Source organism: Strigops habroptila, chromosome 10 (genome assembly GCF_004027225.2).
Source record: "Strigops habroptila isolate Jane chromosome 10, bStrHab1.2.pri, whole genome shotgun sequence".
Classification (NCBI taxonomy): Eukaryota; Metazoa; Chordata; class Aves; order Psittaciformes; family Psittacidae; genus Strigops; species Strigops habroptila.
The window spans coordinates 35,204,399-35,219,346 of NC_046359.1; the positions used below are offsets into that span (position 1 = coordinate 35,204,399).

Sequence of the window (14,948 nt, forward strand, 5' to 3'; positions counted from 1 at the left end):
AATTCATCTTAATTTGAGATGAATTCAGCTTTGCCATTCCCTTCTCCAGGCTGTGTAAAACTGATTCGTGTTTGCTTTAAGCCTTGGGTGTAGCCAGGAACAAAAGAGAAGGTTTTATGCCTCTCTGCAATCAGGATGATCCCTCCTGCTCTGCGGTTTGTTCAAGTGGCTGGAACAGGTACAGTAATCCCTGTGTCCGGGAGAGCGACTCGCTGTCCCCTTGACTCTAAGGAAAAGCTGCCAGAAGCTCAAGTCCCTGCTGGAATTTGGCTGCTTTCCCTGGGGCCCCTCTGCAGGGTGATCGCCTTCCAGAGGCTGGTGTGCTGGCTCTCCTCCTTCTGGAGACTGGGAGACAAGTTACAGCACAGGAGCGAGCGCTGGCAGCCTGCTGAGGGAGAGGCACCGCAGATGCACAGCGGTTGGGCACCCACCCCAAGTACTCAGGTTATTAATAAAGCCCTCTGGCTTGGGAAGGTGCAGCAGAGCACTTTGCACTCAAGCTGATGTGTTCTTCCCAGATCGTGTTGTGTACCCATGACTGTTAAAACTTAGAAGTCATTACCCTTGTGGCAGGACTCGGTGGATGCTCTGGTCTTGCCCTTGTAGGGTGGTGGCCGCTGCAGATTAAATGAGAACTTGTCCCAGTCTTAGGGCCAGGACAGTTGCTGGAACTTACAGGTCTCTCAGACGTGAGTCTTTGGGAGAAGAGTACCTTTTGACATCCTCCTGCAGCTTTATTGCTAGTAAACTGTCATACAGGGTTAGTGTTAACGGTAGCAAAGAACTAGAAAGTGAAGTGTTTAAAACTGTGAGCGGAGAGCAATTGAGAATGTCAACTTTATGGCTGAACCATCAGCCACAGCTTATAAAGTTAAGACAGATGCTTTCTTGAGAGGAAACCTGGCTGACGTTTCAAAGCAATAGCAGCTCTGTTGAAGTGCGAGATCCAAGCTGTGTTCATACTCTGCCTCCAGTGGCAGGTCCTTCCTGCCTCAAGTGGGGCAAAACTTCCCATTATCACCTCCTGAGGGGAGCACACACTAGTGTGATTTATTGATATCGATGTATCTTGAAGCCAGGCAGGGGATGATCTGACTCTGGAAATATAAATGATCTTCTTCTGAGGTCTCTTGTCATTCTGAAGTCTGCCAAAATCCCCCAGTTTTCATTAGGCTTCCTCTTCTTTCCAGTCTTTGTTGAGCAGCATTTTCTCTTGCTTCTCCCTGCACAGCTCTAAGGCCTCAGTTAGCAATAAATTTCCTCAGACACAAGTGCACGGTAGTACATCATGGAACCACTTTCAGCCTGGGAGTGCTTTGCAAGGAGAAACTTCATTCTGTCTGATTTCAGAGACCTGACTTCATTCCGGCCTGAAGAGAAACTAGCAGGGAAATACCTGGTCTCCCAGTGTGTTGTAATGCTTGCTGTCCTTCACTTCAATATGGATTGTCTAAGCTGAAAAATCAAGCTGTTGATTCAGCTGAAAGACTCTTTTAACCTGCATCACTAAACTTCCCCAGATTTGGAAAGCTATGCTTATATTCAGTGATCTTTAGGCATGCCTTTGGTGTAACTAATACAGGTGTAGATGAATACACCTGAAAATGTTGCAGTATTTCGTATGCTTTTCTGCCAGACCATACAGCTACCCCATGGAAAAGCTCCTTAAGTGTACCTGACCTGACCGAGGCAGCTCGTGTTGCAGAGCCAAGTACATGTCTGCAATCTAGCACTGAGGAATTTGAGAAATGAGCTTGCCTGCCAAAACAGAGCCTATTCAAGCCTCTGCAGGTAGCAGCAGTCAGAACACTGAGCTCTGGTAACTGGTGGACAGGCGTTTAAGTAACTTCCTTTCATGTGTGTGTTTTGTCTTTCGCTATTAGAAAGAGAAAAGGAGAAGAGGTAGATGGAAATGTGACTGCAAAAAAGAAACAGAAAAAAGAAAAAGAGAAAGAATCAAAGCAGGAAAAACAGCTGAAGGTGAGTTTTAGCTGATCCCATCCTCAAAACTGCTTCCTTGGAAGAGCACAGTGTCAGGCACTAACTGAAGAGCTGTGGTATCTAGACAGGGGCTCTACCTTGTGTCCTGGCGCAGGAGATGCCCTGTCACTAAGGCTTTGCTGAAGGCAATTTCTCCTGCAACACAGGAAGGAAGTTCTCTAGGACTTGTGCTTATTGGATTTAAATAGATTAGGTTAAATGCCTTCTCTCTCAGGGAGGCTGGTTCTGTGGTCCTTCCTGTATCATCTGGTGGTGGTGGCTGAAGCTCTGAGCCCAAGCACTGTGGCAGAAGAGCTTAGAAACCCTTAAATAGCTCATTGTAAAACTTAAACAGAGGTAATGTGCTGAACGAGATGAATGAGAAATCACATCTTTTTCACCCTCTGGGGAGCTCTGTTCAGTTCTTGGGTACAAAGTGTGACAGATCACAGCTTTCTACTGTTCGCTTTATAGAATATCGTGGGAAGAATTCCCAATAGAGCATCAGGAATTCTGTATATTGAAAGCTTGGCATAGGTACTTTCCAAGAAAAAGTGAACAAGCTGCTTTTGCTGCAGTTGAAATCTTAATGGAGCTGTCGAAAAGTGGTGTGCGCCTTTGCACAGGAGTTTTCTGTTGTGTGGCAATGTGTGAATTATCAGAACTTAGCTGAGGCGTTATCAAGGTTTCACTGCTGCAGTTTAGGACAGATGAAGGTAATTTGTGGGTCGGGTTAACTTTGGGTTCACTTTTCTTTACAGCATTTCATCAAGCATGGTCATTAACACTGAAAATTAAACCAGTTAACACAGACAACCATTTATTCCAGGGTAAACTGTGGTTTTGACTGTACGAATAACATGCAGAAAGTACCTGAGATATTTTAGGATGCTGCTTTGCTGCCCAACCCTTTCACCTTTTGTAGAAAGGCCCCAGAGAATGTGCAGGCTCCTCTGCCCTGCTGCAGGTGACTGATCAGGTAGGAATTCCTCTTATGCTTAGGAGGCTTAAAAGAAGAAAAGTGCTGACTAGCACTTCTGGTTTTGTTTTAATGCAGTGCTCAAATGCAGCTACAGCCTCGCTGTTGTCAGTGTCAGCCAGTTAGGTGATACTTGCAAAGGCTGTTGAGAGCTTGCTAAGGGTAAAGTGTGATAGAAAGATGGGTTCCACTCTGCCTAAAAGCTATCTAGCTGTCTTCTTAGTGTCACTTGTACCTTCTTGTGTGGGATAGAACTATAAAAGATTGCTCTCTGGCCTTTCTTCACATGTACATGATGGAGAAGCCTTGGTTTATACAGAATCCCATAGGGTTGTCCTTCTGCAGAGATAGTATTTGCTGAAGCCGCAGTGTGGCTCACGTATTCTGAATCTGAAGCATGTGGCTTTAAAAACCTGTTTAGGTTTTTGGGTAAAATATATGACTCTCCCTTTTGGTAAAGCTAGTGGTTTCTGGTGCTCTTCATCTCACAGTCTGTGTTTAAGATACCGTGGGCTTGCTAAAACCTTGTCCCCATACTGCAATTTCAGGAGTGTTCTTAGAAAGCAATCGATTTCAAGTAGCTAAGCTGCTGGATTTTGTCAACAGGAGCAGACAGAGCTGATCTGGGGCATCAAGGATGAGCTGAGGAAGGTCTGCTCCACTAATGACCTCAAAGAGCTGCTGATCGCCAACAAGCAGGAAGTTCCTTCAGGGGAGAATGCCGTGAGTTGGTCTTTGAATCGGTGGAGCCCACCTGAACCAGTGTTACTGCAAGGTCCACAAGTCTGAAGCCTGTTCCTAACATCACACTACAGAAAGAAATGCAGTGCAAAGCCCAAGCGTTTTGTCCCAGAGCTCTGATGATATTGCTGTTACTATTGCTTGTGAAGGGCTGTGTGGTGGTGTGTGATGCTGAATTCAGCACCTTCATCTTGGTGATGTGCCTTTATTCTGGTCCTTGTTGGGGGTTTTTTTGCTGGCTCTTCAAGAGCAGGTTACTTACGGCACTTCACATCCCTCAACTGCTAAGTTATGCAGAAAGAAGCAAAACCTGCACAAATTCCTTCCTGGTATCTTTTCTAAAACCAGTCAGTTTGTGTAACTTGTGAAAGTCCTCTATCTTTTGGAGCCACACATCACTTGAAGTATTTGTATTTATTAAGACTCTTTATAAGGAGCGTGGGCTGGGATGTGGGAAGTGTCTAGACTCAGAACGGCCAAGAAATACTCTCTAGGCAGGAAAAGCAGGACTTGTCTGAGCCCACATTCCCACCTACCTACTCATGTGCTCAGATGCAGTAGCTCGTCTCCTCTTTGGCTGCTCTGGCACAGCTTCCCTGAATGTTGAATCCGGATGGGAGAGTGTGTGAGCAGATACTGTGTGACCAGGGAAACTTCACATCATATCTTTAAGGCATCATAAATCAATAGGTGCTGGTAAGAGTCTTGGTTTATGTGCAGTGTATGCGTGGCAAGCGCTGGAGACATCTGTGTCTGTGTGCCAGCAGCCTGACAGTTACTTTCTTATACATCCCTGTGTAATGTATACATGGGCTTCCAGCTTCCTTCTGCCATGGCCTGATTTGTGTTCTTTATTGCTTAGATTTTGGACCGAGTAGCAGACGGGATGGCATTTGGAGCTCTGCTTCCCTGCGAGGAGTGCAAGGGGCAGTTTGTGTTCAAGAGTGACGCATATTACTGTTCAGGGGATATCACTGCCTGGACTAAGTGTGTTGCTAAAACGCAGACTCCCAACAGGAAAGACTGGGTAATCCCAAAGGTGGGTGTTTACTCCAGATTTGATGATCTGAAGCACGTTTATTAACTGATGTTACCTCTTGTAAGGAGATCAAATAAGCAGCAGTCAGTGTTGGATGCTGGAGAGCAGTGTGGCAGTCCTGTCACAGCTACACCCCTCCAGGGGTAGGCAGCTAATGCTACCTAATAATACCTAAATCATAGTTTTTCCAGGAACACTAAATTGAAAGAAATGTTGCTGATTTGATTTGAAACCCGTCATTTACCCTCTTACTTCAGTCAGTACAGTGGATATTTGCCTACCAGCATGAATGTCTTGGAAGTACTTTCCAAGACCTGCAGTAAATGCCAACATCTGGCCAGTGCTCAACTTGGCCTTTAAATCTTGTAATAAGATATAAGTTTTAACTTGTATCTTACTTGGTTTTAAACTCTACTTATGCTTCCATCCCACAGGAGTTTCGGGAAATTCCTTACCTGAAGAAGTTCAAGTGTAAGAAGCAGGACAGGGTGTTCCCTCCAGACGCTGCGAACGCAAACTCTGTGCCTCCTCCCTCTGCATCTGCTCCTTTGTCAGAGACCATGTCCGCACCCAGAGGTGAGCAGCTGCCTGGCCATGGGTCAGTGGAGTTCAGCATGGTGTGTAATGCCACTCCAGCCTGACCAGGCTTGCTGTTCTCCTGCCCTCAGGCAGGCACAGCTCTTCTGGTAAATAAAGAACAGCAGAGCAGGGTCTCACCTGCTTCATCTTCCTTGCATGGGTAGACCCTGATATGATGGGTTGTCTGGGGACATGGGCATGAGGTGCTAGTTGTTTTCTAACAAGTCATTTGGGTATTTGTTGATGGTGAGGACATTACATGTTTACAACGAATCAGAAACTTAACTGCTGGCATTGCAAAACGTGTCCCAAGGAAGACCTGCTGTGAGATGCCTTCTTGCTTGGTTTCTTGAGGAGCATCCAGGGACCTCCATAACATCGCATGTTCCACATTGTATTAGGTTTTAAGGGCAAGAGGGTTTTTGGGTTGATTTTTTTAAATCCTCCGCTGGGATTTGGCTTTACCAGTCACTGATTCCTGTTATGCAAAACAGCCCACAGGCTGGCAAAAGTTTGGACTCCAGAAATTCCTTGTAGGCTGTTGGAATGAATTGCATGCTTTGGTGATGTAGCCTGTCTACTACAAGCTATGCTGACTTCTTTCTTATTCAGCCTGGATAGCCCTGGCCGTAGTTTTGAGAGCAGGGGAGTATTGTTACTTGATGAGAAGGATGGGAGTAATTCTGCCCAGCTAATTTCAGCCAGATGATGTTATTTTAGCAATGAAAATGACTTGATCCAGGTCTTGGCTCTGATTCCAGTGTGCCCTGAACCTAAACTCAAAACATTGACCAGAATTAAAGCCAGGTTACTTTGTTTGCTAGCAACCTAACTGATCTGAGCTGGGGGGAGAAGAGGAAACAAAACTCTCAGTTGGTCAACCAGAGTTAATAGCATTTATTTTTAGCGGTGCAGATGTGCTTGCCATCTGCTTGCCATGTCCTGGACCAAACTGCATTGCGAAGTGGTAACACAATGACATGGTGCAGCCTCAGATGGCCACCAGTTTGCTCCTGACTTGTTATGGAGTTTGCATGGTACAACCTTGTACTCTAAGATCAAGACTCAAATGTACTGCTGTGTAGGAATACTGTTGCTTGAGAGACAGTCCTCTCTCTCCAGCCCCTCAAAAACTGATTTCCTTTCGAAGAAGCAGGAGCTTTCATCTTACAGTGAGTTTCTCCCATGCTGTCCAGGCATCGAAAGAAGAGGGAGCAGAGGACAGTCTCTAGTAGCACAGAGCTGAAGCAGACATTTAAAACATAAAACATAAAAATGGCAGGCAAATAATGTGCCTACATATCTATCTTCCCTGTCTTCCATCCCTTCTGTTTATTGATGGGTGCTGAGCTTTGGTGAAGAGGAGCTTCCTCCCATTTGCTTAGCGCAGGTCAGACCTGCTTGGACCCTTGTCTCCCTGCCAGCTGGGCTGATAGTGCTCAGTGTGGGGATGCTGTCCCTTTGTGCTTGTTGCTTGTCTGGGGGGCTCTGTGCCTGTTGCTAACACGCCATGTTATTTCCGAACCCCTAGAAAAACCACTGACCAACATGAAGATCCTGGTTCTTGGAAAGCTGTCAAAGAACAAGGAGGAGGTGAAGAGCATTGTGGAGGACTTGGGAGGAAAGATGACCACCACAGCTAACAAGGCCACGCTGTGCATCAGCACACAGAGTGAGCAGCCGTGCCGTGGTTACTGGTAGCACTGGTAACAGAGCTGAGCCGATTACAGAGGACACAGGTCCTCAGAGCTGTCTGGGGATCAGTGTTTGGATTACAGGGAGTGGTTTGTATGCACATGTGCCCTAGTGTGCTTGGACAAGTAAAGACAGATGTGTGCTGTTTGGGTTTTATTTACCTAGCAAGTTAACCCTGCAGCTTGTGCTGGCAGGCTCTGTCGGGCTGCAGCAGCTCAGGTCTGGATGCAGACCATGGTGGTGTGCAGGCCACCCTTGTTGGGATGACTGATGCTGGGGGCTGTGTCCATGCTTGCCTTGGAGAAGCTGCAGAGCTGAATGTGGGGGCCTGATGGCAGTTGTGTTCTCTGCTGGCAGCTTAGGGTCTGCTCTTGCTCCCTGTTGGAGTTGAGGTGCAAACTGGCTACTGAGGTAGGAGATCTGCTCCCACCTGCCAGGATTGTCCAGCCCTAGCCTGGCTCCAGGAAGGGGATTGCTGGACCAGCCAGGTAAAACAGGAGTCTTCCTGCTGTAGCCCAAGCTGCAGCTTAGAGGCAGTGTGGACTTTGCTCTTTGAAGAACATGGTGAATCCAAAATGTGGTGGAATTATGTTTCCACTAAGTGTTACAGAACCCTGAATCATGGCCAGGGTTAAAGTTTGAAACCTCACTGATGCTTTTTTTCCCTCTGTTTCCCACCCTGCCTCTGCAGAGGATGTGGAGAAAATGAGCAAGAAGATGGAAGAAGTGAAGGAGGCCAAAGTCCGCGTGGTCTCAGAGGGGTTTCTTCAGGATGTGAAATCCTCCAGCAAGGACTTCCAGGAGCTCGTGTCTCTCCATGCGCTTTCACCTTGGGGTGCAGAGGTGAAAATGGAGCACGAGGAGATGGCTGTGGATGGAAAGTGCAGCAAGCCCTCAAGTATGAAGAGTGCTGGGAAGGTCAAAGAAGAACAAGGTGAAGAACAAAGCAGTTGTTTCTCCACAGGCCTGTTCAGTGCTGTGCATGCACAAAGCAAACCTGTGCATGCACAAAGTCTATCCTTGCCCTTCCATTGAGTTCTCTGCCCTTTTTCTCTTAATAAGTTTAAATAATGAGACTTGAGGGCAAGACTAGCTTTAAGTAAACATGAAGCTGTCTCCTGAGCTGGCTTTTGTTTCTCCTAGTTCAGTCTTGCTTCAGAGGTCTGTGCTGTGTGTGCCCAGGCTCCCTCATAACTTAAGTTATGAGTACAGTCTCCTCATAACTTAACAGCTTCTCTGCCCAGTTTGGGTCAGTGTTGCAGCTGCAAGTAGGTGCTGGGGCACAAAGATGTGACACACACTGCTGTGACCCCCAAGGAGTGTTAGCAAGTGGGAAAATAGTGGGGTCCAGAGCAGTGGCACTTTGTCCTACTTGGTTTAGAACATAACATTTTTTTTAGCAGAGGAGGAAAACTATCCAACACCAATGGCATTCCTCACCAATGCCATAGAGAGCTTGCATTATTAATGCTGGATGGTGAGTGAACAAAACCATTGGATCTGCTTGCCTGTTTTTGGGATCCGTTCTTCTCCATGTCCTCCAAGTGTAGGTTTCTCTCATGCAATTGGTATGTATCTCACAGCAGGAGCATCTCCAGGGGACCTGAACACCCCACACGGCCCATCAGGTTTTTCAATCCCACCTAAACACAACCACAAATGTGACTTTTATCTGCTCTGCAGGTGAAAAACTGCTATGGCCCACCCCTTGGGAAGGAGAAGGCCCACCCAGGAGAAAGGAGGCAGAATCTGGGGAGAGCCTGGTTTTCATTTAATTGGCGGGGTGGGGGCTGTGAATTAGCTGCTAAAGCCAGGTAAAAAAAGCCATTGGAGTCATTGTGCTCATGTGCTGGGAACTGATTTAAAGTCTCCTTAGGGTGATAATTATGCAAATTGAGGATTTAAATGCTGATTCAAGTGTTGCCTGCCTAGGAAAAAAAATAACTGTCTTTCTGCAGGACCTAGCAAGTCTGAAAAGAAGATGAAGCTAACAGTTAAGGGTGGAGCAGCAGTAGATCCTGATTCTGGTGAGTGATAACAGTAGCTGCTCCCGCACCACACACAAACTTCAGGATGTGTTTTTCTATGAAAGGATAAGGGTTCCATAAAAGCGAAGTGATTTTTTTAAGCCATGTTTTCTTGCTGTGGAAGGAAGGATATTGTTTGACATCCAAAGATGGATATTACAGCATTTTCTAGTGCAGCTTTCAGAAGGACCACTTACACCAAGGTGTGGACCTTGCTCAGCTTCAGGAGCATCTGTCAGTGCGGTGAATAAAGGCGCAGCCAGCAGAGGCCACAGGTCTGGTGTGAGCATCTGCCCCTGGACTCTTCAGGAGGCAGCTGATTCTGCTCTCCAAATCTATAGTGCATGGATGTTGTTCTGAGAATTCATGCTGCATCCATGGCCAGCCTTTGGTTATTCACTCCATTTGCTAACATGACACCTGCAGAGATGTATCTTGAGAATTCCTTCAGCCAGTCACAGAGTGTTAAATATAGATGTTAGATGGTCCTTTATAGAAAGCTTTTCCCTCTAGTTAGGATTGATATTCACTCCAGTGTATCTAAAGGTGTGTGCTCACCACTTATTAAAATAAAACATGCTTCAAGTAGTTCTGAATGAGCACATGATCACTGATTTTTTTTTGTGGTATTTCTGTTAAGAGTCACACTACTTCATGAAACACTTGGGTGAGCACGAATGCAGGAGAGAAACCTAAAATGGTAGCCTCCTCTGTGTTCTAATCTATTCCTTTGTAGGTTTGGAGGATTCTGCTCATGTCTTTGAAAAAGGTGGAAAGATTTTCAGTGCAACCCTGGGCCTCGTAGATATTGTGAAAGGAACAAATTCCTATTACAAATTGCAGCTGCTGGAGGATGACAGAGAGAACAGGTGAGTTTTTTACCTAGAAAGACTTTTGTTAACTTTTTCCAAGAAATCCTGGATTTTGTCCTTGACCATGGCAGGGAGTTGGAACTAGATGATCTTTAAGGTCCCTCCCAACCCTAACAGCTCTATGGTTCTATGAAGATATCCTTGTGAGGAGATATGGATCGGTATATTCATTAAAACAAACAAACACCCCAAAAAACTCCCCCAAGCCACTAAAAACTACAAAACAACTAAAACCAAACTACCCATGGAGAGATCTTTGCTCTGCGTGGAGACAAAACCAAAGCTGGGAGGTGAGTAAGTTTGTGGAATTGCATGTGGTAATGTTCATTCCTGCATCCTGGGATGAGCGAGGTGCACACAGTTGGTGTTTTCAGGACTACATTAGTTGGCCAACAGGATGGGCACAGTGCTCTGTGACTGATGGCTGCCCTTGAGAAATACAGAAGCAACGCCAAGGGGGTGTCAGTAACACAAACAAATACTTGAGTTACTTCTGGTTTCTCTGAAAACTCTGGGACTTGAGGCTTAAAGATGCGTTGAGTCTGGTTTTCAAATACATGCCCAAATAGTCTGAAGATTGGTATTTGTGGAACATTAAGACCGAAGAGCTACTAGCCTGCCTTTTCCTGCTGGGCACACACTTATGCTCGGGGGCTGTAGGCCTGGTATGTTAACACTGGGCACTTTTTCACACCCTTCTTGGCCATACTGTGGTGAGTCTGTGTTCTCCTGCAGTCTCTGACAGAGAAGGTCTTCCATAAAATCAGAGGTATGCAAATGGCTGATTTGCATGCATGGTTGTTGCAGGGTCAGTTTCATTAGGACTGAGATTTAAAGCCAGAGTACCCTATGTCTGTTTCTCTCATGTTTCACTTCTGTAGATACTGGGTGTTCAGATCTTGGGGTCGTGTGGGCACTGTAATCGGGAGTAACAAGCTGGAGCAGATGCCATCAAAAGAAGATGCTGTTGAACACTTCCTGAATTTGTATGAAGAGAAAACTGGCAATTCTTGGCATTCAAAGAACTTCACTAAATATCCCAAAAAATTCTACCCCCTGGAAATTGATTATGGACAGGTAACTCTGAAATGTCCCTGTACCAAGTGGAGCATTGCTTCGCTGCTTTGCTATGACTGTTCTGCCCTGTGCTCACTGTTGGATCGCTTACGCTTAACAAACCTGAGGAGTGAAGTGCAGGTCTAACTATTGCATCTTCTCTGCTACAGAAAGAGAGCTGTAGGTCAATGAGTGTCATGCATTGAAATAGATGTGCTGGGAAACTAAGTGGTTTTCCATTGTCAAGCCTGAAGTCCCTTTAGTGCTCATTCCTGTTTGCTCTGTAATTTTAAGGATGTTAATTTGAGCTTAATTCAGCAGCCGTTTCACATACATCCTGTCTGAAAACACCGTTTTCTTTTAGTTAAAATAGGCACTTCTCATCTGTCCTCTGTATCCAAAATCCTTCCAAATGCTGAAGCGACTCGTATGCAGAGTTCTGCTTAGTGCACATAATGAGCAGGCTGAGAAAGAGGAATTATTCCTTGCCAGAAAGATTTGGCTATTTAGACAGCTAAGCTAAAGAAGAATTCTCTTCTTTCTGCCCACTGCGGGTTTGTGTGTTTATTTAAAGGCATACCCATAACTTAAACCAATTTCAGATTGAATAGTTGAATGCTGTTAATAGCATAAGAACTAGTGAATGTATTTCCAAGCCGTTGCATTTTTCTGTGGCCAAATTACTGGCTGTCATCTCTCAGTCTGAAGTACTTGATGCTTAGCTTTATTTCTGGAAATCTGACTATTGCAATGGCAAAGTGGCTGTTTCACTGCAGTGTACACTGATATTCTGAAGCATCTGGCAGATGCTTTATTGCTCTACCCGTGAAAGCATGTAAATGGTATTATGGCTAATTGATGATTCCTGTACTCATCTATGACAGTTTTTATTACAAAAACTCAGTGGAAGTAGTTATTATATCTCTATTTTGTCATGAAAGCAACAAAGTAAACAGTCATTTTTTCATATCAAGGTCTCTATGCAGCAGAAAGCTTGCAGAAAAAGTAATTAACACCATTGCTTGAGGTGAAGCAGAGATGCACAGAAAGTTCCTATTCCCTTAATTCTACTTATGTTTTACAGTGCTGCCTCTTGAAATAACAAGTGCCAAATTACTGAATAGGTGGATTTTTAAACCCACTTTGTTCCAAAATGTCAGAGCAATGTCCCACGCTCCCCATGAACTTCAGGCTAGTCATAGTATGCATACACTAAATTGGTTTTGAGTTGTTACCATGGCAGCCAGCCTGTTACTTTTATCCTTTGTGATTTTGCTAATTCTGATACTATTTTTACCTCCCAGGATGAAGAAGCTGTCAGGAAACTGACAGTAGGTGCTGGGACAAAATCAAAACTGGCTAAGCCAATCCAAGACCTTATTAAGATGATCTTTGATGTGGAGAGCATGAAGAAAGCGATGGTGGAATTTGAGGTGACTACACACATTCATGTTCCTTTACTTCTAACCATCAAACTTTCACAGCTGGAAGCAAGTTCTTTGCAGTCCAGGGTGCATCATACTTCTCCAAAGTCAGTGTGAGTTTTAGATCAGCCTTAAAATAAGGGCAAGAGTCTGACCAGAATTTGCCAAGCACTGGAAGCAGTAACTTAGTTATGATACGTGCAGTATTAAAAACAGGGGTGCATTCTTCAGTGCGGAATGTCTGTATCAGTGTCTTCAATTTAACAATGCCTATGAGAAACTCATCTGCCAGTCCTGGGATCAGCAGTCACTCTATGTGGTTTGGGATTTTGTTTGTTTGTTCCTTGGGTGATGTTTGGGGGTGTTTTATTGGGTTTTTCCTCCCCGTGACACATACATTGTGACCACTGTTCAGTGAATGCTCTGAAGACTCTTAAGATACTTACAGATAACCAGTTTGCTGGTGATGTGAGGCTGGAGGCACTTATCTTTTTGTGAGTGGTGAACCATATTTTGAGGTGGAGGGGTGAGCAGTACTACCACTAATTTAGGTAGCAAATGAGCACACAGCTCAGACTTGAGAAGAGCTGCCAGATGATACATGCACTGATGAAGTGCCTTTACAAAGTACAGATCGTCTTCTGAACAGGGCCAAACTTTCGGTTTTCTTTGTTGTTGTGTTTCTCATTTGTTCTAATAATACCCTATTTTCATCCATTCCTTCCTCCATACTTCTTGATCCATGCTTCTAACAAGCTTTTGGAGGGTGATCTGGTAGTTTTATGTGTCTCTCCTTGCGTAGAAACAGTTTTACTGTTTTTTGAGATCCTGCAGTTTGTTTTAATGCAGCCGTGCAAACTAGGTTAATTCTAAATAACAAATTCAGGTTTCCTTCAGCCATCTTAGTTATCCTGCCCTAAGACTTCATATTTAAGCAGCCGTTTGCTCTCTGTATCTGCTTTTCAGAACAGGCTTTGCTCCGTTTTGTACAGCTTATCTGCAAGCTTTCAGATGGCTTGCCCAACATTTTGTAGTAGCTTGGGTTAATTGTGTATCTTGAGTGGATTTTTTTACATCAAAGTCTTCTGAAATATTAATAATTCTTTGTAACTGGAACTGGCTGAAGACTCTGAACTGATCATCATCTGATGTAACTTGGTTTTGTAGAACTCTGTTGATACTGTGTTAATTCACACCATCTGCAGATCTGTAGCAGACCTGGGAGTCCAGATGGGTCTGTCTTCCTGTTAGATTTATCTTCCTGTACTGCTGCTGCTGCCAAACAGCTGTTTTCTGTTAGAGGAAATAATGGTTTTCCTGGTCAGAGTTTTTTTTATGCAGGTTTTTTCCAGAAGTTCTGTATCCTCTGGAAACGGCTGCTTGGTTCCTTTAATCAACCTGGTCTCAACTAGTTCATTCCATCCAGGCACTCTCACTCCGCCAAAACTGTAGCAAACTCTAAGTCTTTCCCTTAAACAACAATAGATTTATCTGATGCATTTCTCTTCCTGCATCTAATATAGTTTTCAAGAGTTTTACCTCCCCAAGCATAGAGTTTATTGCAATTCTATGTGTCATTGCCTTACGTCAAGTGGCTTGAGGGCTGAGTTTGTTCCAGTGCTATGTCTCTTGCCTGGGCGGAAGGCGAACATCTCCCTTGTCTCTCCCTGACATATTGGTGCACACATCTGTGATGTGGAGCTAATTCCTCATGTTACCCTCAGTGCATCTGGCAGTAATTGAAGTGCTGCTATTTTAGACCCAGCCCTTTGGCTGCTGTGCTCTTTTGATGCCTCTAATGATAAAGCTTTGGATGCAGTTTAGCTTCCTTTCAGAGGCTGGCTCTGTTCACCTCCCATGAGTCAAAGCAGACACAAGCTCTAACCCTCTAGCTGTTTGTGGGCTCTGTAGGAGATGTACTTTTCCTAAATCATGTTGTTGGGGGATGTGTTAGTTCATAGGTGTTAGTGTTCATGTGTTAATGCATATTATGTGTTAGTTTGTATGTTTATATAACTTACAGCTAGTATAGGTGTCTGCAGCTATTTGCGCATCCAAGTTAAGTGGCTCATTTTACTTTTACATGTCCTTCATGATTTTTCAGCTAATAAATGGACATGTGGTACTCGAAAGAATTTGCTCCAAAAGTTTGGGAGCTACAAATCTATTGCAAGTTGGTTTTTATTAGGTGATTAATCTTGGCTTCATGTGTCTCGTGTCCCCAGGACATGGTCAGTTTTGAAGCCTGTCTTCTCTCTTGCAGTCCATCTTGGCTTTTCTTAGTGCCTGGCTTTATGCATGCTTAGCAGCTAAAGGTGAAAGTTCTCCTTTCTAAAGTTCTCCAAACTAAGCCCAGTACAGGGTGGAAATCTCCATGCAAAATCACTTCAGGGCTTTCACACCAGGCTGTGTTGCTTGGAAGAACCTTCTGGGTTCAGCTTGCAGAGGAGATTTGCATACAGCTGGGCTTCCTAGCTCCATAGTGAGTAAATAATGCAGAACTTGCCTGGACAGTAAGCAATATACATGGTTTCACAGGATCTTCTGTCCTTGAGC

At 44.7% G+C, this 14,948-nt stretch overlaps 1 protein-coding gene across 1 annotated transcript in view; it reads left to right on the plus strand.

Moving 5' to 3' along the window:
• PARP1 (poly(ADP-ribose) polymerase 1) overlaps window positions 1–14,948 on the plus strand; it is a 32,102-nt gene that overhangs the window by 8,869 nt on the left and 8,285 nt on the right. The window contains exons 5-14 of the mRNA XM_030499447.1: window positions 1,884–1,980; window positions 3,566–3,682; window positions 4,563–4,739; window positions 5,174–5,315; window positions 6,850–6,990; window positions 7,705–7,947; window positions 8,972–9,040; window positions 9,777–9,909; window positions 10,794–10,989; window positions 12,273–12,401. Coding sequence (XP_030355307.1) covers window positions 1,884–1,980; window positions 3,566–3,682; window positions 4,563–4,739; window positions 5,174–5,315; window positions 6,850–6,990; window positions 7,705–7,947; window positions 8,972–9,040; window positions 9,777–9,909; window positions 10,794–10,989; window positions 12,273–12,401 — 1,444 coding nt within the window. The remainder of the gene's footprint in view (window positions 1–1,883; window positions 1,981–3,565; window positions 3,683–4,562; window positions 4,740–5,173; window positions 5,316–6,849; window positions 6,991–7,704; window positions 7,948–8,971; window positions 9,041–9,776; window positions 9,910–10,793; window positions 10,990–12,272; window positions 12,402–14,948) is intronic.